This window comes from Ambystoma mexicanum, chromosome 7q (genome assembly GCF_040938575.1).
Source record: "Ambystoma mexicanum isolate Mex_15411 chromosome 7q, UKY_AmexF1_1, whole genome shotgun sequence".
Classification (NCBI taxonomy): Eukaryota; Metazoa; Chordata; class Amphibia; order Caudata; family Ambystomatidae; genus Ambystoma; species Ambystoma mexicanum.
The window spans coordinates 1,031,454,015-1,031,477,275 of NC_090941.1; the positions used below are offsets into that span (position 1 = coordinate 1,031,454,015).

Here is a 23,261-nt window from a genome sequence, read left to right on the forward strand (position 1 = left end):
TCGGGTACCGGTGAACTTCTATTTCCTCTGGGGGGAGGCCCAACAGCATCGTCAGAGGATTGAGAGGTAAGAGTTCCTCTATCACTTCCGCCATCCAGCCCCTCACCAACCCCCAGTACACCTGTGCCTTTGGACAGTGCCACCACATATGGCTCCTGGAGCCTGCTTGCCCACACCCCCTCGGGCACAATGGGGACACCCCCGAAAACATCTTAGACAGTTTCACTGGGTCCCTATGCCACCCTTGCAGCACCTTGAAATTGTGTTCCATATCGGCTGTGAAGAGGTTCCCATGGAAGGCGATTTTGAATATTCTGGACCAGGAGTCCTCCGAAATCTCCTCTCCCGCCAGCTCCTCCCAGAACTTGCGAAAGGTTCTCCTTGCCTGGAGGTCGTACGTATTGAGAATTTTATACATGCTAGAAACCGCCCCTTTCCTCGAGGTCGGTGCATCTATAAGCTTTTCAAAGGGAGTTAGCTGTCTACTCAGACTGGAGCCCCACGATTGATCACATAGTATGCCCTTCAAACGGAGGTACTCAAAGATGGACAGGGATCCCTGGCCGAGTGCGTCTCTCAGTTCTTCGTAGGGCAGGAATTCACCCTCCCTGAACAGCTGTCCCGCCGATTCCAATCCTTTGTCCGACCAGACTTGGGAGAACCTGAACCCTTTGCTACCCAGGTTAAGGGGATGTCCCCAGAGGGAAGACATCGGGGATGGCCATGTAGTGAGGTGCGCCGTCTGAGGGCCCTCCTTCCAAATGTCCCAGAGGACTCCCAAGGTCGGGTGGGCTTTCAAGTGACTCGGGATTATTCTCCGTGGGGCCCACAGGAGGTCGCGAACCTTCAGGGGGTGGGTATCCATATCCTCCAGATACGACCAGTACGTCCCCATTCCCTCCTTCATGTGTTCCAGGAGGACCCGTAGCTGAGCAGCCCGAAAATATAGGCAGAAGTCCGGCAGTCCAAACCCTCCCTCCTCCCTGGGCAGCGTCAGCGTAGTCCTCCTGGTCCTCGGGGTTTTCCCCTGCCATATGAAGTCCCGGGTGGAGTTCTGTAACACCCTGAAAGTCTGCTGTGGGACATTGGTTGGAAGTGCCGTGAAAAGATATAGGAGCCGTGGCAGTACATTCATTTTAACTGCCATCATCCTGCCATACCAAGAGAGGATCATCCCTCCCCACCTCCTCAAGTCTGATGTGATCCCTTCTATTATGGGGTCATAGTTCGCGGTGGCCAGTTTAGTTAAGTCCCGTGTGAGGAGAACCCCCAGGTATCGAATTTCAGCCTTCCCCATTGCAATCCCGTGAAGTCTATCCAGGGGGTCTAGCCCCGGGTCCCGGAGTCTCATAGGGAGCAGGACCGATTTCGAGGCATTGATCTTCAGGCCCGAGAAGCGTCCAAATTCAGTTATCAGGTCCAGTAGGGGGGGGAGCGAGGAGCTAGGGTCTACCAGGTAGACCAGAATGTCGTCTGCGAACAAGGAGAGTTTAAATTCCACCTCCCCCCTGCTAATCCCCTTAATTCCTGGGTGCGCCCTGATGGCTATAGCCAGGGCTTCTATCGTGAGGACGTATATCAGAGGGGAGAGAGGGCACCCCTGTCTTGTCCCTCGGGAGAGGGGGAAAGCATCGGTCAACTCCCCATTCACTTGGACCCTTGCCATGGGAGCTCTGTAAAGGGCCGTTACCCAGCTCATAATGTGAGCCCCAAAACCCATCTTCCTCAGGAGGAGATCCATGTACCGCCACTCGACTCTGTCAAACGCCTTCTCTGAGTCCAGAGAGAGGACACTTGCGTTAAGCTCCGACTGTTGCGCAAAGTGGAATAGATCTATGGTCTTGCGTATGTTATCCGAGCCCTGTCTCCCACTGATGAACCCCACCTGGTCCCCATGGACTAGTTTCGGCAGTACTCCCTCTATCCGCCTCCCCACCACCTTGGCCAGTATCTTAACGTCAGTGTTAAGCAGAGATATGGGGCGGTAGGAGGCACATTCTGTGGGGTCCCTCCCCTCCTTAGGTAATACCGCAATGATAGCCCCCATCATGGTGTCGGGGAGGGCTCCCCCCTCTAGCACCGAGTTGAAAACCCTCACCAAGTATGGGATTAAGGAAGATCGGAATTTTTTGTAAAAATAGACAGAAAACCCATCGTCCCCGGGGGAGGTACCCGCTTTCATCCCACCTATGGCCTTGTCCACCTCATCTTCGGTCAATGGCCCTTCCAGCCCCTCGGACATCTCCCTGGACAGAGCGGGGAGCCGGACGGAGCTCAAAAAATCCTCTATCGGTGCATTTCCCTCGTCGTATTCCGATGAGTACAGGGTCTTATAATATTGGCGAAAGGCCCCTCCGATATGGGAGGACTCGCAACCCAAAGTTCCATGAGCGTCCCTCACTTCCCTCACCATTCTGCTCCTCTGGACTTCCCTCAACTTCCATGCCAAGATCCTGTCCGCTTTGTCCCCTTTCTCGTAATACTTTTGCTTTACCATCTGAAGACTTCTCTCCGTTTTGTGGATAAGTAAGTCTTTCAACTGGAGCCTGTAATCCTCCAGTGCGGCCACTCGATCGCGGTCCGGGACCCGGTCTGGGGAACCCCTCGGTTGGAGATGGGCAATTTTTTCCCGCAGGGTCCTCTCCTGGGCCTCCCTCTCCCTTTTTACCCTTGCACCTTTTTGGATGAGGATACCTCGAAGAGTCGCGTTGAAAGCATCCCAGAGCGTGTGCGTGCCCACTTCCCCATTGTCGTTTAACACAAAAAATTCTGTTATGGCGTCTGCAATCTCCTGGGCATGAGCCTCGTTCTTCAGTAGAGCATCGTTGCATCTCCAACGGCCCCTGCGCTCTTCACACCATTGCCCCGATATTGTCACCCTTACCATATCATGGTCGGACCAGGGTACAGGATCGACCCTATAGCCCGTAACATACGGGCGAAGGGTTTCATCCACCAAGATATAGTCTATCCTCGAGAACGAGGCATGGATGGCCGAGTAGTACGTAAAAGAGGGGACACCTGCTCTGGGGGACGGGATTGAGTCTACCAGGCCCAGCTCCTCATTCACTCTCCGGAAGGTTCGCGCCGTGGATTCCTCCGCGGGTCTGGGGTTCTGAGGGCCCACCCTCTTCCTGTCCATGGATGGGACCATCACCATGTTAAAATCTCCTCCCACCACTAACGTGCCCCTTACGAATAATTTAAGCTTCTCCTTTACCTCTTCCCAGAACTGGGCCTGGCCATCATTCGGACCATACACCACTGCCAGTGTTAGGGGGGCTCCTTGTAGGGTGCCCCTCACCAATAGAAAGCGACCCTCGGGGTCCTGCATGGTAGCCTCATTAGTGAAGCGGAGTCCCCTGGCGACCAGGATAGCCACCCCTCTTTTCTTCCCCTTATGGGATGCATGGAAGACCTCCCCTATACCTCCCCCTCTCATTTTGGGTTCCTTCCCTCTCGCCCAATGTGTCTCTTGTAAGAACAGCAGGTCCAGCTTCGTCCTCCTGAATTCACGACAAACCAGGGACCTCTTGGTAGGTGTGTTCAAGCCCCGCACGTTCAGGGTGCCCACCCCCAGGGCCGGTTGGCAGTCAGCCATAATCTAAGTCATCAATGCTGTTGGACACCTGCTTAACATCACTGTTCATTATTTGCTCCCGTAGTCGCACTGGTCGGACATTATTCGGACATTCCCTCAACTTTTCCCCAAACCCCTTCCCCCACCAACAACCCTCTGGTAACTTCGTCCCCCCCTACCCTTACCCGGCGTCCAGCCATTTAGTTCCGCCATTCCTGGCATTAGGCCGGACCACCAGTCTGCCCTACCCGGCCGGGCACGCTGAGCTAAGCTCATTGTTGTGAGCCCCCCCCCCATTTTTCCCCCACCTTCGCCCCCACCTTACTTGCTGTCCTGGGGAAATATTTATTCAACCGGACCATTGTTGCGCTGAATCTCCAGTGGGCCAGTCGCCCCTGTTCTCAGTCATCTGTGTCGTTGCGCTCCCCCTCCCTCGCAGCCGGAGGGGTGTTGAGCTTCCTGTATTTCCTCGAGCCGGTTTTCCTCCTCCTGGGCCCAGGACGGTCTGAAGACCCCTCCCCCAATCTCGCCGGGCCCACCGGGCCTCTTCTGGTGGTAGGTTCAGTCACGTAGTCCTGAATGGCCCCTCTTATATCCTCTTCCGTGATTAGCGACGTCCGTTGGCCCATGTATTCAAAGGTCAGGGAAAATGGGTACCCCCACCTGTAGCGCACTCCTTTATCCTTCATTAATTGCGTGAGGGGGCGGCACATTCTCCGCTTCGCCAGGGTGTAGGCTGAGAGGTCTTGGAATATCGAGATCTCTGTACCGTTATAAGAAATCACCCCTGCTTTCCTTGCCTCCTCCAGGACCTTAGCCTTGTCTGTATAGTAGTGGAATCGCGCAAGGATCGATCGGGGGTTTCCCGCTCTGCCGCCCGCTCTGTGCACACGGTCGAATGTCAATTCCGTGGTCATTTCTTTGGCAAAGAGAAGGGTGATTATATCTCGTACCACACGGATTAGGTCTCTCTCCGTTTCCCCCTCCACTTCCGGAACCCCAAAAAATTTAAGGTTGTTCCTCCTTTCCCTATTTTCGTAGTCATCCATTTGTCTGGCCCTTTCCTCGTCCCTCTTTTCCAAGGCAGCCAGTCGCATTTCCGTTTGCACTTCCTGCATGGCTGAGGTCGACTGGTCGGTCTCCACCCGCAGGAGCCTGTGCTCCACCTTATCCACCCTGTTGTCCATTTTTTCCAGCTTTTGCGCGATGTCTGATCGCATATCCCGGATCTCCTGGAGTATGGATGCAAATCCCTTCTCCATGGCCGTGGCGGAATGCGTTGGGGTTTCCGGGTGGGCCATGGCCCCGTGGATTGTGGGGTTCTCGCTATTGTTTCTAACCCCTTTGTAGCGAAAAGATTGCAAGGCCTCCCGCCAGTTCATACAGGCATTCCACGCACCTGTTTCGTTGTCTACCAGCAGTGGGGGCCGGAATCGGGCCCTCAGGTGGGCCTGAGCGGTTGAAGGGGACCTTCAGGCGGGCACACGCCCCATGAGGGCCAGGTGGGGGCCTCACACCTGGGTCCGTTTCCTAGTTCTGTTGGCTCCTGGGGGGCTGTTGGCGGGCACACGCCCTGCGAGTTAGAGCAGGGGCCTCCACCTACCAGGGGTGAGCATCAGATGGTTCCGTCGGCGTGGCGGCGTTGTACCTCTGGATCCAGGGGGGGGAGGGGAGGGCCGTTGTCAGAAGCCCTCCGGGTCCTCGAGCCTCGTCGCCGTCGTCTGTCTTTCCCTCGGTTCCAGGCCTCGGGGGGACCAGAGGGCACTTCACTGGGGGGAGGGGTTTTCCCCGGGCCTCGCTGCGTCTCCGGCCCTGCCGTGCTGTGTTGGCCCTGGGCGGGCAGCTTTGGGCTTCCACTGGGCAGCGGGGTCCGCCCTTGTCACGGCGCCTCCCGTACTCCACACCGCGGGAGTTGGCGGAGCACTCGCCCGAGTTCCGCCACTGCGGGGGGGCCGTCCGCGGCTTCCCCGTCCGCGCTCGAGTCTGCCCGGGGGGGTGGTCACCCGCGTCCTTGTCCCGCTCGGGACCTGTGTCCCTGGTCCTCGCGTCCTCCCGCGGGACGGGCTGAGGGCTCTCCGAGCGGGCCTCACCCTCCGGAGGGAGAGCTCGTCCTGTCGCCTGTGATACCGCAGCCGAGGGAGTCGCCAGGCCCCCTCGGCGTTACCTCGTCTCGGACCGCGAAGTCCATTCTCCGGCTCCTCGTAGTCCCCGGAGTCCGCTCTTTCGGGCGGGGGCTGCAGGGGGGGGTCCGGTTGCCAATCCCGCACTGTGTTGCCGTGGGGGGGGTCCGGGGGGGGCTCAATCCCCATCAACTGGCCACGTACGGCGGGAGAGCAACGCTCAGGCAGCCATCACCTGCGCGCCCCCTGGTGGCCTCCATGCAGAGGGTTTTTAACTTAATCCTCGCAGCCACTGGGAGCCAGTGTAGAGATTGCAGTCCTGAAGAGATATGATCCCTGGGCTTGAGGCCAAGGACAAGTCTTGCACTCCTGTTCTGGATGAGTTGCAGAGGGCGGAGAGTAAAAGCAGGCAGATTTAGAAAGAGGCTGTTGCAATAGTCCAGCCTAGAGAGAACCAGAGCTCTGGAAACAGTGAGCTTCTGGGGGAAGGGGAAGAAAGGCAGAATACCTCTGAGGAGGTGCAGCTGGTAGTGTGAGGAGAGAAGGAGAGTGTGGAGTCGAAGATGACCCCAAGGTTTTTGGCCTTGCAGGTGGGAGCAGGAAGAGGACCAAGAGAGGCTAGCCAGAGAGCAACAGGAAAGGAGAAAGCGGGTGTGCCGATGAGGGGAATCTCAGTCTTACTGGCATTAAGGCAGAGGTCATTGGTGGCACACCACTCCTGGATAGCAGACAGACAGTCAGAGATGAGGGAAGGAGAGGAGGAGGCAGAGGGTAGCCTGAAAATGAGCTGGGTGTCATCCGCATAGCATTGAAAGTTGGGGCAGAGAGCGGTGATGCGGTGGGCAACGAGTGCCAGGTATTGGCTGAACAGCCAGGGAGAGAGGTTAGACCCCTGGGGGACACCACAGGAAGAAAAAAAGATAGTGGAGAGGAAGGACCCAGGCTGGACCTGGAGGGTCGGTCAGAGAGGAAAGAAGTCAGTCCTCTTTGTTGTTCCCTCTCCTGATCTATGGACTCCTCATATGGTCTCTGTTCTCTCTTCTTTCTTCCAATAATGGTGACACCTGGTGGGAGGTTATTGTGGCCTCCTTCCATTCCTCCAAGACCATCATCAATGTCTATCTGAATGGCACTACCATGGAACAGGCCAACCACCTCCTTCTTGATAGTAGTCTCCTGCGTCTTATCAACGACCTCCCTTCTCCTGCTACTTGTAACACCTCTCTGGCTTCTCCGCCATGCTCTTCCTCCGCTGCCTCCCTGGCACCCACATCCTTTTGCCTGACCCCTATGCCACTTCCTGCTACTGCCTTCACCCACTCTCGTGCCCCTCCACTGCTTCAGCTGAGCGTTCCTCACTCTGGTACCCCTCCCCAGAAGCCTTTCAAATGTGGCAACCTCCTCCACATCGCTACTTTCAATTCTTGATCTGCTGTCAAACACTCCTCTGGCATCTGCCACTTGCTAGAAGACCTTGATCTTGATGTCCTCTCTTTCACCGAGATATGGTTCATGGCCAGCTATGTTTTGTCACTCTCCTCCCTGAGGGCTGCAAGATCCTCTCTGGGCCCAGAATCAACTGACCCGGAGGTGGAATGGCCCTGATATTTCCAGAGTGGGTCCCTGCATCTGCCATTCTCATGCAGGTCTACTCCTCCTTTGAATGCCTTGTTTGCAGGCTCTCTATCTCTCCTGGCCTCTCTCTGACTGTGGCCACCATCTTCAGGCCACTTGGCCAGGTCGCCCTCTTCCTCTCAGAGTGGGCTGACCTCTGCTCCTCTCTCCTTGCCTCTACCCCTCAACTTCTCCTCAGCGATCTCAACATCCACCTGGATGCTTTTAGTCCCTCCTCTGGGCTCTTCTTCAACATCTGCGACTCTCTCTCCCTTTCCATTCTTCCCTCTGGTCCAACTCACTCTGCCTGACACACCCTGAATGTTCTCATCTCGTCAGACATCCCCCTCTCTAACCCTCTCACCACTGCTCTCTCTTAGACTGATCACTTTCTGCTCTCCTCTCACCTGAAACTTTGTGTCCTTCAGGCAAAGCCTACCCCAGCACTGCCACCTTCCTTCTCAGCCATTCTGCCCATGAAGCATGTGTCAGTAGATGCCTTGGCCTCTACCTTCTCTGCTACTCATACTCCTTCGGCTGACTCACACTCTGACACAGCCCTTTCCAAACTGCATCTTTCTATCTCCAACACCCTGGACATCTTTGTCCCTGTCATGAGAATCCGTCTGAAGCCTACCTCCAGGTGCAAGTCTTGGTATGACTGTGAACTCACCGCCGTGAAACGCAAATGCAGGGTGGCTGAGAGGAAGTGGAGGGCTTCAGACGCATCCTCTGACAAACTGACCTACCGCCTGCCGCCTGCTCCAAAGGCAATACAGACTCTCTGTCCTCTCCAAAAAGAGAATCCATATCCAAGCCCTCTAACAACATGGCCAAACTCCTTAAAATCTGCAAGGAGCTGGCCAATCCTACTGCAGTCTCCACCTCTCCTGTTCCCTCCCAGGCCCTCTGTACGGCTCTGGCTTCTCATTTCACCACTAAAACTCAGGACATCTTGTCCTCACTCTCCTCTTCCTCTCCCTTTAGCTCACTCAGGCCCCTGTTGGTCACCTCTCCCTTTCCTCCTTTTCCTCCTTCTCACTGACAACTCCTGGTGATGTTTTAGACAAGTCTGATCTATGAAAGTGTCGTCTAAACAGGTGCTCCCCTGCTCTTCCAGAACTAATAAGGACCACATTGCCACACTCGCACTCCCTTGTACACCCCCTCCTAAAAAAGCCTTATGCCAATCCTACCTGTCGGGCAAACTATCTCCCGATTTCTATCACTCCTTTCCTGGGAAAACCCCTGGAAAAGCTGGCCATCTCCCAGCTTATTCTCTACACTGAATCTTTGGGTTGTCTCCATGACCATCAGTCTGGCTTCAGAGAAGACAGATGCACGGAAACTGCTCTCCTGAACACCCGTTGAAGATCTGCTTTCTAATATTGACTCCAGCTCTCCCTCTGTCCTCATCCTCCTTGAACTGTCGACTGCTTTCGACATGGTCAATCACGCCACCCAGGTCAATCAACTCTGTGAGAACCTGGGGATAATGGATTAGGCCCTGGCGTGGCTGGCCTCCTTTCTCCTGGACCGTCCCTTCCAAGTCCAATTTGTGTCCTTTCTCTCCACCAACACTCTCTCCACTTGTGGTGTCCCACAGAGCTCTATCTTCTGACCCTGGCTCTTCAATGTCTATCTGGCCTCTTTGGCCCACTTGATCTTCACCTTCTCCTCTAACTGTCAGTGTTATACGTATGACACTCAGCTCTTCTTCTGGCTTCCCTCAGCCTCCTCTCCTCCCTTGCTCATTCCTGACTGTCTATCCACGATTCAGGACTGGTGCACCTCCAACGATCTCTGCCTTAATGCCTGTAAAACGGAGATCCTTCTCATTGGGACCCTGCTCCCGCTTTCCCGCTCTCACTCTGGTCGCCCTCCTTGAGCCCTATACCGTCACCTTTGTGTGAGGCAGAAAACCTTGGTGTCATCTTCGACTCCACTCTCTCCTTCTCTCCTCACATCACAGTCCTTGTCAAGAAGGCCCACTTCCAGCTGCACCTCTTCAGAGGTAGTCTACCTTTTCTCACTTTCCCCCAGAATCTCACCATCACCAGAGCCCTGGTTCTATCCAGGCTGGGCTACTACAACAGCCTCTTTCTCAATCTGCCAACCTCTACACTTTTCCGTCTGCAACTAATCCAGAACAGGACTCCAAGACTTATCATTGGCCTCAAGCCCAGGGACCGTATCCCTCCAGGACTGAAATCTCTCCACTGGCTCCTGGTGGCTGCAAGGATCAAGTTCAATACCTTCTGCATCATCCACAAGACTTTCTGGGGCCACGGCCCGCACTACATCCAACTCTCTCTCCCGAAATACCTCTCATCTAGATCCCTTCGCTCAACTACCTCCAACTCTCTGAGGGTCAGACACTTCTCCAAGAAGAGAGTGGGGTGTAGACCTCTCTCCTCTGCAGGTGCTTCCCTCTTGAATGGCCTCCCTGTCCCTCTCAGACTTAAGCCAGACCACCTAAAGTTCCAGAAGCAGCTCAAGACCTTCCTTTTCTCCTCTGCATTCTCTCTCTCACTTCCTTGCTAACATACCTGTTCTGCTACGCCAACTGGGTGCTTGGTACTGCCCGAGTTCACTGGGTACCAGGACCCTCCATGACCAGTCTTCCCTGCATTGCATCCGGGACTACCAAGCACTTAGAGGCTGTAACTGTAACTCCTACAGCCCCCCTGCTTCTTGCACTTACCCAGAGTCGTGCTGCCCTAGCTGCACTTACTAAGAGTTGCTGCACTGTATGCACTTCTCCTTTCTGTCTCCTCTGCACTTTCCCCCGCTCTCAAACCTTGCAACTCGCGTTGTCGCACTTGCATGATCCAAACGACACAAGACCTAGTAGGATCGTTTGTCATGTCTTCCTACTGTCTTCCCTCCCTTGTCTTGTGTCGCCTAGAAACACTTGTCTACAGACGCGTTATAAATGCCATATCATATCATACTCCTGCATCTGCCCACACACAGCCACTACAACCCCTCCACCCCACCCCACTGCACTTCAGGAAGTGAGCCCTACACACATTTCGGCATACAAAGGTCACAAGGACAATAGTGAATAACATTAGTACGCAGAAGCAACATTGTAATGCCAAACACTCTTCTCATTACCTACTATAGGTGACCCAGGCTCTCCACTGCTACCGTGGTTGTTGACGCAGGTGAGGAACCCTGGTACACTGTGGGAGACAGCCTGCAATGAGGCACACAGAAAGACCAGGACATGCATAGAATGCACGTTAGAACTAATCAATGGAAGGTACAGGTGCAACCCCAGTCAGGTGGGGCACTAATGCACACTCCTGAAAAAGTGGGGAAGGTTGTTGTCACTTGCGCTGCGCTGCACAACATGTGCATATACCAGAATATACCCCTGCCTCCAGATAAGGACATGTCACGCCGGACTCAGATGGTGAAGAAGATGCAAGTGACGACAGGGTACCTCACATTAGACTTGAAGAATTGGGAGAAGGGCGTATTGTCTGACAGGACATCATTGACAACTATTTCTGAAAGCACATGTCACAGTAAATTTAACTAGATGTATTTCAAGGTGATTTATTGTTCAACTGTGCACCTAATCCTCAACAATATGACCCTCCCAACACCCTCATCAACATCACCATCTCCCTCCCTACACCCTCATCCACAACACCATCCCCCTCCCCACACCCTGTGGTCTCCTGTCTGTCTGGTAGGAGTGGTTGCACAACATGTGAAGCGCTGGGATTTCCTTGATGATGTATTTGCCACTGATCCCTCAGTAGGGGTAGTTGACGTATAACTAGCAGGTTCACTGCACCGGAGGTGGTGAATTTTAAGGGTGCTGGCCCTGGCCATTGTCTCATGTGAGGCCGACGTTTACTCAGCCAACTCCCTAACCCCCTGACTCATTAGGGTGTTGCTGGCACTGGATTCTGCTGCACGCCAACACAGACGCTCAAGGGAAGTGGCCACCTGTCTGGAGGCAACCAGTCCGCAAAACACATTGCCTGGGAGTGTGACAGTTGTTCCTGGGATATCTGCTGCATTGACTCCTGCCGCTGCTTGATCTGGGTGAGCCTCTGCCGGATGGCATTCAGTGTGTGCTCCTGCACTGGCCATGGAGAGGGATGGGGGTGCCTTCCCTCGATGCCATATGCCTCCGCCTACTTGCTCCTTGTCATCCTGACCTTGGGAAACCATTTACAGGTAACAGAGGGCACAGCGAGATGACAAGGTGGAGGGGGAGGAATGCATGGTTGATATGCTGGGCAGGGGGTAAGAATCAGAAGACATCTACTTTGAAGGAGAAGCTGCAGAGGTTGAGGCAGTGGTGGCAGACTCCAGTGGCGCAGTGTCCGCGGGTGCAGCTGCCTGGTTCTGTGCCTGCATGCTGCTGCCACTTAGGTGGGTGGTTGGTCCACTGACTGCTCCGCAGTGGTGGAAGTTGGGTCAGTGGTGGGAGGTCCTGCAGCCCCCATCATGGCCGGTGTTGGTGGCACGATCATGGCAGATGTGCCAGTGCCCTCAGTGGTGGCAGAAGCAGTGCCTTTAGACAGGGGTGTTTTGGGTGTCTTGTGTGCACTCCCCTTCATGTGTGCGACATGTCCTTTGTCTTTTTTGTCACTAGTTGTAAGTTTGAGCTACATCTCTAGTGATGTTGATTTACGGCCATACGTTACGTGTGGGGCAGCAGTTTGTCTGATGTGTCTGTACATGGGTGCCCGGTATGCAAGAGGGGATGGCGATGTGACATGCGATTGTGTGACTGTCCATGATACTTGCTGTTCCATGGTAGTTGTATGTGTCCTGCATCATGGCCTCTTCATTCTACATGGGGAGTATTTAAGGGAGTTCACACCTTGACTCATGAAGTACTGGTCTGTGGTATCACATTGATGACTTGTGCATTGTCTGGGTTACTCACAGCTGGATGCATGGAAGTATGCGTATGTCAACATGCTATTAGGGTTATCGTACAATGGGCCCATTATTCGCTCATGTACCCAATGGGGGTCTCCCTGGCTCTGACCTCTGCTGAACCCACAGCCTCCAGGCCTGCCGTTTGGAGGTTGCTGTTCACCGTCTCTTCTCAGGGGATCAGCTGCAGTGGGGAAACTGTTCCTCCACCAGTGGCTGCTGCATTCAGACACTGGTTGGAGATCAGGGTACTGCCTTGGACATTGAGGTTGTCCTACCTCTTCCACATGTCCTCACTGTCCCATGGGACATGTCCTGTGCCTACCACCTTGTCCCTGATTTTGGCCCAGATGGCGTTCTTTTGCTGCTGTGATGTTTTGTGACCCAGACAGCTCCTCTGCTTGGGCCACCACCTGCTCCACAAGCACACTGTGCTCCTGCTCAGTGAACTTCTGCTTGTGTTGCTGCATTTCAGGCACCTTTCCCTTGCCTTTGCCTCTGACATGATTTTCCCATACTTCCCGCTCGCGTCATGACGACTTTCCATTTGGCGGTAATTCTGCCAGCGGAATTTCCATTGGGAAATTCCATCAACATACAGCGGTAACAATAATTCTGCCGAAAATTGGCAGAATTACAGTTGGTGACGTCAGCTGCATGTGATGTCATGCCATCTATGACGTGATCATGGCTGTAGCGCTACGCGTACACGGTTCTTTAAAAATCTAGAAATAAAAAAGTATCGGTGAGGAGGACCGAACCCAGCACTCATATATGTTTGCTTCTCAAGGCAGGTGTTCAAACATCTAATCCACCAATGATCATGCTTTGAGGTGCACCTTAGTGCTTTCGTGTTGGTGCACCGATGTGCGTTGTGGACAGGCCATGCATGTGCAGGCCAAGTGATGGACAGTGCTGCGCATGTATATATCTAGGCCGCATCTTGGTCCATCAGGGTTTGGAGTTGCTCTCAAGTACAGTACCTTCTAGATTATCATAGCCACATTGTGATCTGCTTAAAATTATCTTATATCAATCGTGTGTATTAATTTAGTCGTAAGGGGATTCATGGGTATGTAAGCATATGTGATTAAAATGATTGAACTAAAAATAATAGGATACATAGGAAGTTGTATAATCAACCCTGGTCATCTGAGGTCCCATCTCAAGAGAGATAACTGCCAACGTTCATGCTTTTGAAATCTATAAGATAGCGTATTGCATCAAAGTATTGTTACATTTGATGGGCTTTCTGTGCATGATTTATGTCAGTGCACAAATAATTATTCTCTTTATTTGAAACAGGTAGTGAAAATGTGGCCATCAACTCTGATCCGTCTTCTCTTTGTTACTGTGATATTGGCGGCAATCCCTCAGGTAACCTCGAAGCCCTGTGGGGTTCCCTCTCTTCGTTCTCAAAGTGTGACCAGTTCAATTAATCATTGATGAATGGGCAATCTTGGGAGAGGAATTTGACATTTGTTTGATTGTGGGTGTCTGTGGAACTGTAATGAGATATTGTCTGGAGTGTGAGAAGAGAACTCTTGTCACAGGCGTGCATTTTTTGCCCTGGGGTGAAGAAGTGTGTTTTTGAGAACATCATGAACCTAACTCACTATAACATGTCCTTCTAACTTGCTGTTGGCCTGTGTTGGTTACACCAATCTCCAGAAGCAGTGATGCATCCCACCATCCTGCAGGATTCATGCAGCTGTGATTGGGTCTCGGGATGCGTGAAATGTGGGGTGCAAGGATTTGGACTACAGCTGTGTAGAGACTGAGTTTGTTTCAGGGATCAGGTCTGTGGTTGGGTTCTGTTTCTTCACTTGAGAGCTGATATGAGCATCCCTGGGACACCAGAACACTCCTGAAAACCCCTCATGCATTGCATACACATAGCTGCTGCCTGCAGGTAATGATTAAACTCTGAAGGTTGGACAATATGTGTATTATCTATTTGAGAACCCAATGCTAAGCTTCTCCTGTCCCTCAGGAAGAAATAACTAATCCTGATTCTCTGCTGTGCCTAGTCCCCCTGTGATGTGCCGCTTGCCTAATAGGGATAGCACGAAGAAAATGTCCCTAAAAGCTAAACTAAACTCAAGCATTAAAATTACTCAAAGCCAACGAGTCATGAACCGCAGCATGGATCGGTGTTCCAATTTCCATGGGACTATTGAATCCCATTGTTAGATCAAATAAGGGCAACCATCAAAACATGAGCGACATCTTGACAAACAGTCAGCCTTGGTATGGTATGGTAATGTTTATTTATAAAGCGCGTATGCACAGGCAAGTGTTTCAATGCGCTCAAGGAGGGTGGGTACACAGGGAAAAAACAACAGTGGCTCAGAGTCCTTGAATTTCTGAGACGATAACTGTCTGTACAGGCAGATTAAGTGACTATGATAAATTTAACAGTTTAGATACAGCAAATAGGCCTTATGGCGATTCTGTGCTGTTTTCAAGTGCACATTAAGCGGTGAAGACAAGGGAGAACAGACAGAATGATCTTCAGGCAAGGCTGTATACAGATTGTGCAAGTGCGGGCAGGGCAAGGGAGGGCAGGGGACCAAGTGCGCCCAGTCGGTAGAGACTGGTGAAGTGCAGTGAGAGAAGCTCTCAAGGATTTATCACAAGTGCATTGAAGGGAGGGGTGCAGGACCCTGAGGAAAGTGCATAGGACTGTCAGGGGTACCTGGGACCTGTGAGACTCTGAGGTACACCAGACGGCCAGTCAGTCAGTAAGCTGAATGGGAAGGAGGGAGAGAAGGAGGAGTAGAGGGCTAAATTAGCAGGGTAAGGTGAGAGAGAAGGAAGAGGAGAAGAGGAAGGTTTTGAGGAGCTTCCGGAACTTAAAAATATCAGGCTCAAGACAGAGGGTGGCAGGGAGGTTGTTCCAGAAGGAGGCGCCTTCCGAGGAAAGTGATCTCCCTCCAACTCTCTGCTTGGAGAACCTGATCACTCGCAGAAGATTGGAGGTAGATGAGTGAGGACACGAAAGGGACAGTATTTAGGTAGGAAACATTGAAGGTAAGTAGGTCTCCGGCCCCAGAGAGCCTTGTGGACAATGCAGAGGGTCTTGAATTTGATCCTTACAGCCACGGGGAGCCAGTGAAGGGATTTCAGCGCCTGAGAGATGCAGTCCCAGGGCTTGAGGCCAAGGATAAGTCTTGCAGTTCTGTTCTGGATGAGTTGCAGAGGGCGCAGGGCAGAAGGAGGGAGGTTGAGGAAGAGACTGTTGCAGTAGTCCAACCTAGAGAGAACCAGGGCTCTGCAGACAGTGAGCCTCTGTAACGCTCACCTGATTCCCGTAGAGGCGCCGGTCTTGACTGGGCGTATACCGTATCTTCAAAGGTGATGTGTACCACACGGCTGGCTCTTTGGGCTGGACCTCTGTGCACTGTATGTCTGACTCGAAGGGTAAGATGTCTTAGGTAAGTGAACGCCGTGCTCTCCATCTGCCTCGGGGCAGGGTGCTGTAACCAGTTTCTTCACTGGATAAGGGGAGCAGGCCTCTTGACTTCAGAGGACTGCTGTCCATCGTTTACTGCACGAACGGTAAGTTTCGAGTACTTCTAATGTCTTTAAAGTCTTTAGTAATGATGTCTCTTGTTTTGCAGGGTTCCGGCGATGGTGGATGACGGGCTGAAGTGAGTTGAAGATGGAGCCCGTGTGATGAATAGAAGCGCCTGGAAGCACGTAAGTAAGCGCTTGTTGCCTGCTTCACGATGCGCTCTAACTGTCTTTTTATTTTGCAGGTACAAGTTCGGAGCGGCTGCAGGGTGCCGGAATACCCACTGGGTTAGATGTGGAAAGGAGTAATGGCACGTGAGTAATAAAGTTCCCCAATGTCTTTAAACGCACCTTGTTTTGTCTTTCAGATGCGGGATGCAGCGCCGAAGGCCTCCGGAGCGTGCGAAGAGTTGGTAAGCTTTTGTCTTTCAGATGCCGGAATGCAGTGTGAAGACCTCCGGAGCGCACGAAGAGTAGGTAAGCCTTTGTCTTGCAGATGTCGGAATGCAGCGCGAGGCGTTGGTGACAGCCGATGGACCAGGTTAGTGAAGAGCTGTCACTGAAGACCGTAATGCTAACCTGTTCTTTCTTGTCTTTATAGGTGTTGCTGAAGACTGGATTCAGGATGTTAAGCCTTTTTCCTTAGGCCCAGGATCAGATGTAGAAGACACGATGAGCGTTCTGCTGCAGAGGATGCAGAATAACGCAAAGCAAGATTCATCCATCGGGTGTGGTTTAAATAGCCTCCTGTAGTGCTTAGTGGCCTCCTTCCACAGCCACGCCTAGGTAAGAAAAGAGTTCCTGCTTTCCAGAAGAGTTCCAGTGTTGTGAACCTAGGGAGTGGCTCCTGCCCCACCCAACAGGAAAAGTAGTTCCAAACAGAAGAGGATCAGAGGCTCAACTGGCAGGCAAGTAAGCAGCATGGTCTGCTGCAGGTAAGTCCACCCAAGCATTATGAGCCCGGCGCTTCCAGCGCTGGGACTGGGCATATTTATGAGCCTGGTGCCACTGGCGCCAGGACTGGGTCCAAAAGGTCCCAATTGGGACTGGTTGGCACTCGGAACCTGGGTTATGGATCTGCTTCCAAGGGAGTTGGGAAAACCCTGACCTTTTGGAAGCAGAGATCATGACAGTACCCCCCCTCAAGGCCCCTCCCAAACCGGGCTTCTCCAGGGGTTTTGGCTTGTCAGGAAATGTTCGGTGAAATCTTTTGATTAGGCGAGGAGCATGGACATATTCAGCAGGTTCCCAGGATCTCTCTTGGGGGCCGTAGCCTTTCCAGTCAATTAGGTAAAATAGTTTAGATTTGGAGATCTTGGAGTCCAGAATGCTTTTGACTTCAAACTCGAGTTCTCCATCAACTAGGATAGGTTTTGGAGATTTAGTTAGTCGGGTTTGAGGTTGCACGGGTTTTAATAGAGAGACGTGGAAGACCGGAAGACCGGATGTATCTTCATGTGCGGGGGTAAGTCCAACTTGACCGCTACTGGGTTTACTATGGTAGTGATGGAATAGGGACCAAGGTATCTTGGGTTGAATGTGCGTGGCCCTTTTAGAGGTAGATATTTGGTGGATAACCAGACTTGATCCCCTAATTGATATTGAGGGGCTTCCTTCCGATGTTGATCTGCTCCTTTCTTGTATTGTTCTTTAGCCCTTTGAAGGTGAGAAACTGCTTCCTTAAAGGCTTGGGTGATTGTAGAATGCAGGTAGTCTACTGCTGGTGTTTCAAGATCTTGGAGAGGATCCAACTCCGAGGTTCGAGGGTGACTGCCGTACAAAAGAAAAAACGGGGTTTTCCCAGTTCCCGAATGGACAGAGTTATTGTAGGCATATTCGGCTATCCAAAGGATGTCTTTCCAAGTTTTTTCAGTTTGTTGCAGCATGCAGCGTAAATACTGTTCCAGAGTTTGATTGGTCCTCTCGGTTTGTCCGTCGGTCTGAGGGTGGTGACTGGTCGATAGTCTCACTTCAATTTGAGCCGACCGACAGCAACTTCGCCAAAAATGAGAAATAAATTGACTACCTCGATCCGAAATTAGAACCGAAGGAAAACCGTGCAGTCGGACGATGTTTTCGAGAAACTCTCGGGCCAGAGTTGCTGCTGTTGGCAAGCCTTTGAGCGGAATGAAATGCGCCATCTTGGAGAATAAGTCCACGATTACTAGAATCGTATTGCATCCGGAGCATGGAGGTAGATCGGTGATGAAGTCCATAGAAAGCGTATGCCAAGGGCGAGGTGGGATGTCAATAGGGCGTAAGAGGCCTGCTGGTCTTTCCTTTTGACTCTTGTTTTGGGCGCATACTCCACAGGACATTATAAAGTCTCTGATATCTTTTTTCCAAGACGGCCACCAGAAGTAGCGCTTGATCTTTTCTGAGGTCTTGGCTATACCGGGATGTCCTTCCATTAAAGAATCGTGATAACAAGAGATTACTTTTTTCTGTAAATCTGTGCTGGGTAGGTATAATCGTTCTTGGAAATACAATAAGTTGTCCTTTACTGCAAAGTCCTTTCCCTGCAGATGCCAATTCTGTATGTCTGCTGGAGTTACAAGTTGCCTGGCTTTATCCTTAACTTCCTCTATGGATTGTGTGGCGATTACACCCAGAATTCTTTGTTCGGGAATGATTGGTACAGGTTTAGGGTTGATCAAGTGTTCTTCCACTCCCATCCGAGAAAGGGCATCAGCTTTACCGTTTTTTGTACCAGGTCGATAGGTAATTATGAAGTCAAACTCGGCAAAGAATAATGCCCAACGGAGTTGTCTAGAGGATTGGGCTTTTGCGGTTTTCAAATATTGCAGGTTTCGGTGATCCGTAATCACAGTCACGCTGTTTCGGGCCCCCAGCAGATAATGCCGCCAAGCCTTAAAGGCAGACTTGATAGCCAGAAGTTCCTTGTCAGTAATCGTGTAATTGATTTCAGGAGGCGAGAATTTGCGGGACCAAAATGCCACGGGATGCAACTGATTGGTTATCGGGTCCTTTTGTGATAGAACTGCCCCCATGGCAAGGCTTGAAGCATCAAATTCCACGATGTAGGGGAGTTCGGGGCGAGGGTGTTTTAAGATTGGTGCAGAGATAAATTTAGTCTTTAAATCCTGGAAAGCTTGTTCCGCCTCGGTAGACCATTCAAAACGTTTGTTTTTCTTTAACAAGGCAGTGATGGGCTGGACTATTCGAGAGAATTCGGGGATAAACCTGCGGTAAAAGTTAGCGAAGCCTAACATGCTTTGCACACCTTTTACGGAGGATGGTGATGGCCATTTGAGAACTGCATCGACCTTCTTTGAATCCATACGCACTCCGCCAGGTGATAATATGAATCCCAAGAATTCAACTTCAGTCACGTTGAAAACACATTTTTCCAACTTAGCGAAAAGTTTGTGTTGACGCAATCTTTCGAGGACCATTTTCACGTGTTTCCGATGTTCAGATTCCGATGAAGAATAAACGAGGATGTCGTCAATGTAAACAACAACACACACATCTATGAGCTCTCTGAGGACATCGTTCATAAAATATTGAAAGGCGGCCGGGGCTTTGCAAAGTCCGAAGGGCATGACCTGATATTCAAATAGCCCATACTTGGTGCGGAAGGCCGTCTTCCATTCATCGCCCTCTTTTACTCGTACCAAGTGGTAAGCTCCTCTAAGATCCAGCTTTGTATATATGCATGCTTTTCTGACTTGGTCCAGGAGTTCAGGGATCAAAGGTAACGGATATCTATTCTTAACGGTGATCTGGTTCAGGGAGCGATAATCTATACAAGTTCTAAGGTCTCCTTCCTTTTTTGGAACGAAGAACAAAGCTGAAGAAGCAGGGGACTTGGAAGGACGAATAAACCCATTTGCCAGGTATTGATCCAGGTATTGTCGAAGGTGAAGGTTCTCAGGCTCGGTGAGGGCATAAATTCTACTACAAGGAGGAGTAGATCCAGGTATCAGGTCTATCTGGCAGTCATAAGACCTATGAGGAGGTAGAGAGTTAGCCTGATCCTTCCGGAACACATCTTGGTATTCTAGGTATTCGGGAGGTAACTGGGGAGTCTCTGAAGAAATTGCTGCCAGTGCAACACCAGGTGGAGGGTGACAAGTAGAGACACATTCTGGAAACTGGACCGTTCTTGCTCGCCAATCGATCAGAGGATTGTGTTTCTCTAACCAAGGTATTCCTAGAATAATCTGAAACTGAGGGGCCTTGATCACATCAAACACGATCTTCTCATGGTGTCCATCTTGACTTACTAGCGTCACTTCTTGAGTGGTATGCGTTACTGGCCCGGAGGCTATCTCCGTACCATCCACCGTAGTAATGACGTCCTTTACAGCCTTAGGACAAAGAGTTAGATTCATCCTCAAAACCATTTCATGATCCACATAATTGCCGATGGCACCGCTGTCGACGTAAGCTTCAATTGCATGTAATCGATCCGGATTATCAGGGCTAATGAGGACCATAGGTATCACGAAATGCGAGGTCACGGAACTGGTTTTCAAGCTCGGCAAGAGGACCTCTATTCTTGTCGGGCGAGGTCGTTTCCCTGCTCAGAGTTTGTAACTTTGGTAACTGCAGCTCCTACTGCCTTCTTGGCAGGTTTCACCGGACAGTCTCGAAGAAAGTGCCCTGAGTTTCCGCAATAGAGGCATAATTGCAACTGTTTTCTCCTTTCCCGCTCCTTTTGTGTTAGAGGACCTTTCAGACCCCCTATTTGCATGGGTTCCCCGGAGTCTACTCCTTTGGAAGGAGTTGGCGGTTTGGAAAATACTCGAGCATCAAACTTGGAACGATCGGCCTTCCTGTTCTGCAGTCTGTGATCTATTTGAACGACTAAGTCTATATAGTCCGAACAATCTTGTGGGGGATTCACTACTTGGGCTAACACATCTTTGAGCTCTCCACGTAGACCTCTATAAAACAGCGTAATCCTTTTGTCCTCAGACCATTGAGTTTCCACTATCAGTCTGTTGAAAGACGCAATATAAGCCAAAAGGTCTTGATTACCTTGTCGCAACGAAAGAAGCTCATTGTCCAAGGCCTGCCCCTGTGAATGTCTTGCGAACAGTTTTTCCATACTGAGCTGAAAAGCTTGAAAATCATGGAGGACCGGATCATCTTGATTTACTAAAGGGATCGACCAGTCTGCCGCATTGCCACTAAGGTACGAAAGCACGAAAGCTACTTTAGCTTGATCAGTTGGAAAGGCTGCTGGCCGGCATAAGAAATGCAACCGGCACTGATTGATAAATACTGCAAACCTCTTTGGGTCACCAGAAAATCGTTCGGGCGGAGCCAGAGGTACATTCCCAGGTAGGTTGATCTGCACTGGATTCATAGAGGATGTAGAAGGAAGATTTCCCCCAGATGCGGGTAACGGGGTCTGTCCGGCTTGTGACTGTAGCAATTGTCTAGCGAGATCACCTGTTCGCTCCTTGGAAATAATCAGTTCCCTTCTTAGAGCGTTCGTTTCCTGACGGGCTGCATGCACTTCTGCCCTTAGTTCCCCAAGTAACTGGGCTAGTTGGTCGGTATCCGAGGTTTCCATAGCGCCTGGACGGGAGTTTTGTGGTAGGCTTTGCGTTCTGTAACGCTCACCTGATTCCCGTAGAGGCGCCGGTCTTGACTGGGCGTATACCGTATCTTCAAAGGTGATGTGTACCACACGGCTGGCTATTTGGGCTGGACCTCTGTGCACTGTATGTCTGACTCGAAGGGTAAGATGTCTTAGGTAAGTGAACGCCGTGCTCTCCATCTGCCTCGGGGCAGGGTGCTGTAACCAGTTTCTTCACTGGATAAGGGGAGCAGGCCTCTTGACTTCAGAGGACTGCTGTCCGTCGTTTACTGCACGAACGGTAAGTTTCGAGTACTTCTAATGTCTTTAAAGTCTTTAGTAATGATGTCTCTTGTTTTGCAGGGTTCCGGCGATGGTGGATGACGGGCTGAAGTGAGTTGAAGATGGAGCCCGTGTGATGAATAGAAGCGCCTGGAAGCACGTAAGTAAGCGCTTGTTGCCTGCTTCACGATGCGCTCTAACTGTCTTTTTATTTTGCAGGTACAAGTTCGGAGCGGCTGCAGGGTGCCGGAATACCCACTGGGTTAGATGTGGAAAGGAGTAATGGCACGTGAGTATTAAAGTTCCCCAATGTCTTTAAACGCACCTTGTTTTGTCTTTCAGATGCGGGATGCAGCGCCGAAGGCCTCCAGAGCGTGCGAAGAGTTGGTAAGCTTTTGTCTTTCAGATGCCGGAATGCAGTGTGAAGACCTCCGGAGCGCACGAAGAGTAGGTAAGCCTTTGTCTTGCAGATGTCGGAATGCAGCGCGAGGCGTTGGTGACAGCCGATGGACCAGGTTAGTGAAGAGCTGTCACTGAAGACCGTAATGCTAACCTGTTCTTTCTTGTCTTTATAGGTGTTGCTGAAGACTGGATTCAGGATGGTAAGCCTTTTTCCCTTAGGCCCAGGATCAGATGCAGAAGACACGATGAGCGTTCTGCTGCAGAGGATGCAGAATAACGCAAAGCAAGATCCATCCATCGGGTGTGGTTTAAATAGCCTCCTGTAGTGCTTAGGTGTCTCCTTCCACAGCCTCGCCTAGGTAAGAAAAGAGTTCCTGCTTTCCAGAAGAGTTCCAGTGTTCTGAACCTAGGGAGTGGCTCCTGCCCCACCCAACAGGAAAAGTAGTCCCAAACAGAAGAGGATCAGAGGCTCAACTGGCAGGTAAGTAAGCAGCATGGTCTGCTGCAGGTAAGTCCACCCAAGCATTATGAGCCCGGCGCTTCCAGCGCTGGGACTGGGCATATTTATGAGCCTGGTGCCACTGGCGCCAGGACTGGGTCCAAAAGGTCCCAATTGGGACTGATTGGCACTCGGAACCTGGGTTATGGATCTGCTTCCAAGGGAGTTGGGAAAACCCTGACCTTTTGGAAGCAGAGATCATGACAGCCACTGGGGGAAAGTGAGAAAAGGTAGAGTGCCTCTAAGGAGGTGTAGTTGATAGTTGGACTTTTTTGAGATGTCAGAAATGTGAGAGGAGAAGGAGAGAGTAGTCGAAGATGATCCCAATGTTTTTGGCCTCAAAGGTGGGGCTGGGCGCAGGGCCAAGGGAGGCCGGCCAGAGTGAGAGGGGAAAGTGGGTGCAGGCGTCCCAATGCTAACAATCTCAGTTTTACTGGCATTGAGACAGAGGTTGTTGGCAGCACACCATGACTAAATAGCGGACAGACAGTCAGGTATGAGTGAGGAGGAGGAGGAGGAGGAGGAGGAGGAGGAGGCAGCTGAGGGGAGCCTGAAGGAGAGTTGCTTATCATCCGCATAACACTGGAAATTAGAGGTGAAAGGGGCAGTCACATGTGCCAGGGCAGCCATGTAGACATTGAAGAACCAGCGGGATAGGTTAGAACCCTGGGGAAAGGCACAGGTTGAGAGGGTGATAGGTGAGAGAAGTTCTCACCAAGTTTGACCTGGGATGGGTGGTCAGAGAGAAAAGAGGTTAACCAAGCCAGAGCCGACCTGTGATTT

At 51.6% G+C, this 23,261-nt stretch overlaps 1 protein-coding gene across 1 annotated transcript in view; it reads left to right on the forward strand.

Moving 5' to 3' along the window:
- Positions 1-23,261, forward strand: part of LOC138528565 (erythroblast NAD(P)(+)--arginine ADP-ribosyltransferase-like) — a 175,549-nt gene that overhangs the window by 46,432 nt on the left and 105,856 nt on the right. Inside the window, exon 2 of the mRNA XM_069640335.1 lies at positions 13,531-13,602. Coding sequence (XP_069496436.1) covers positions 13,531-13,602 — 72 coding nt within the window. The remainder of the gene's footprint in view (positions 1-13,530; positions 13,603-23,261) is intronic.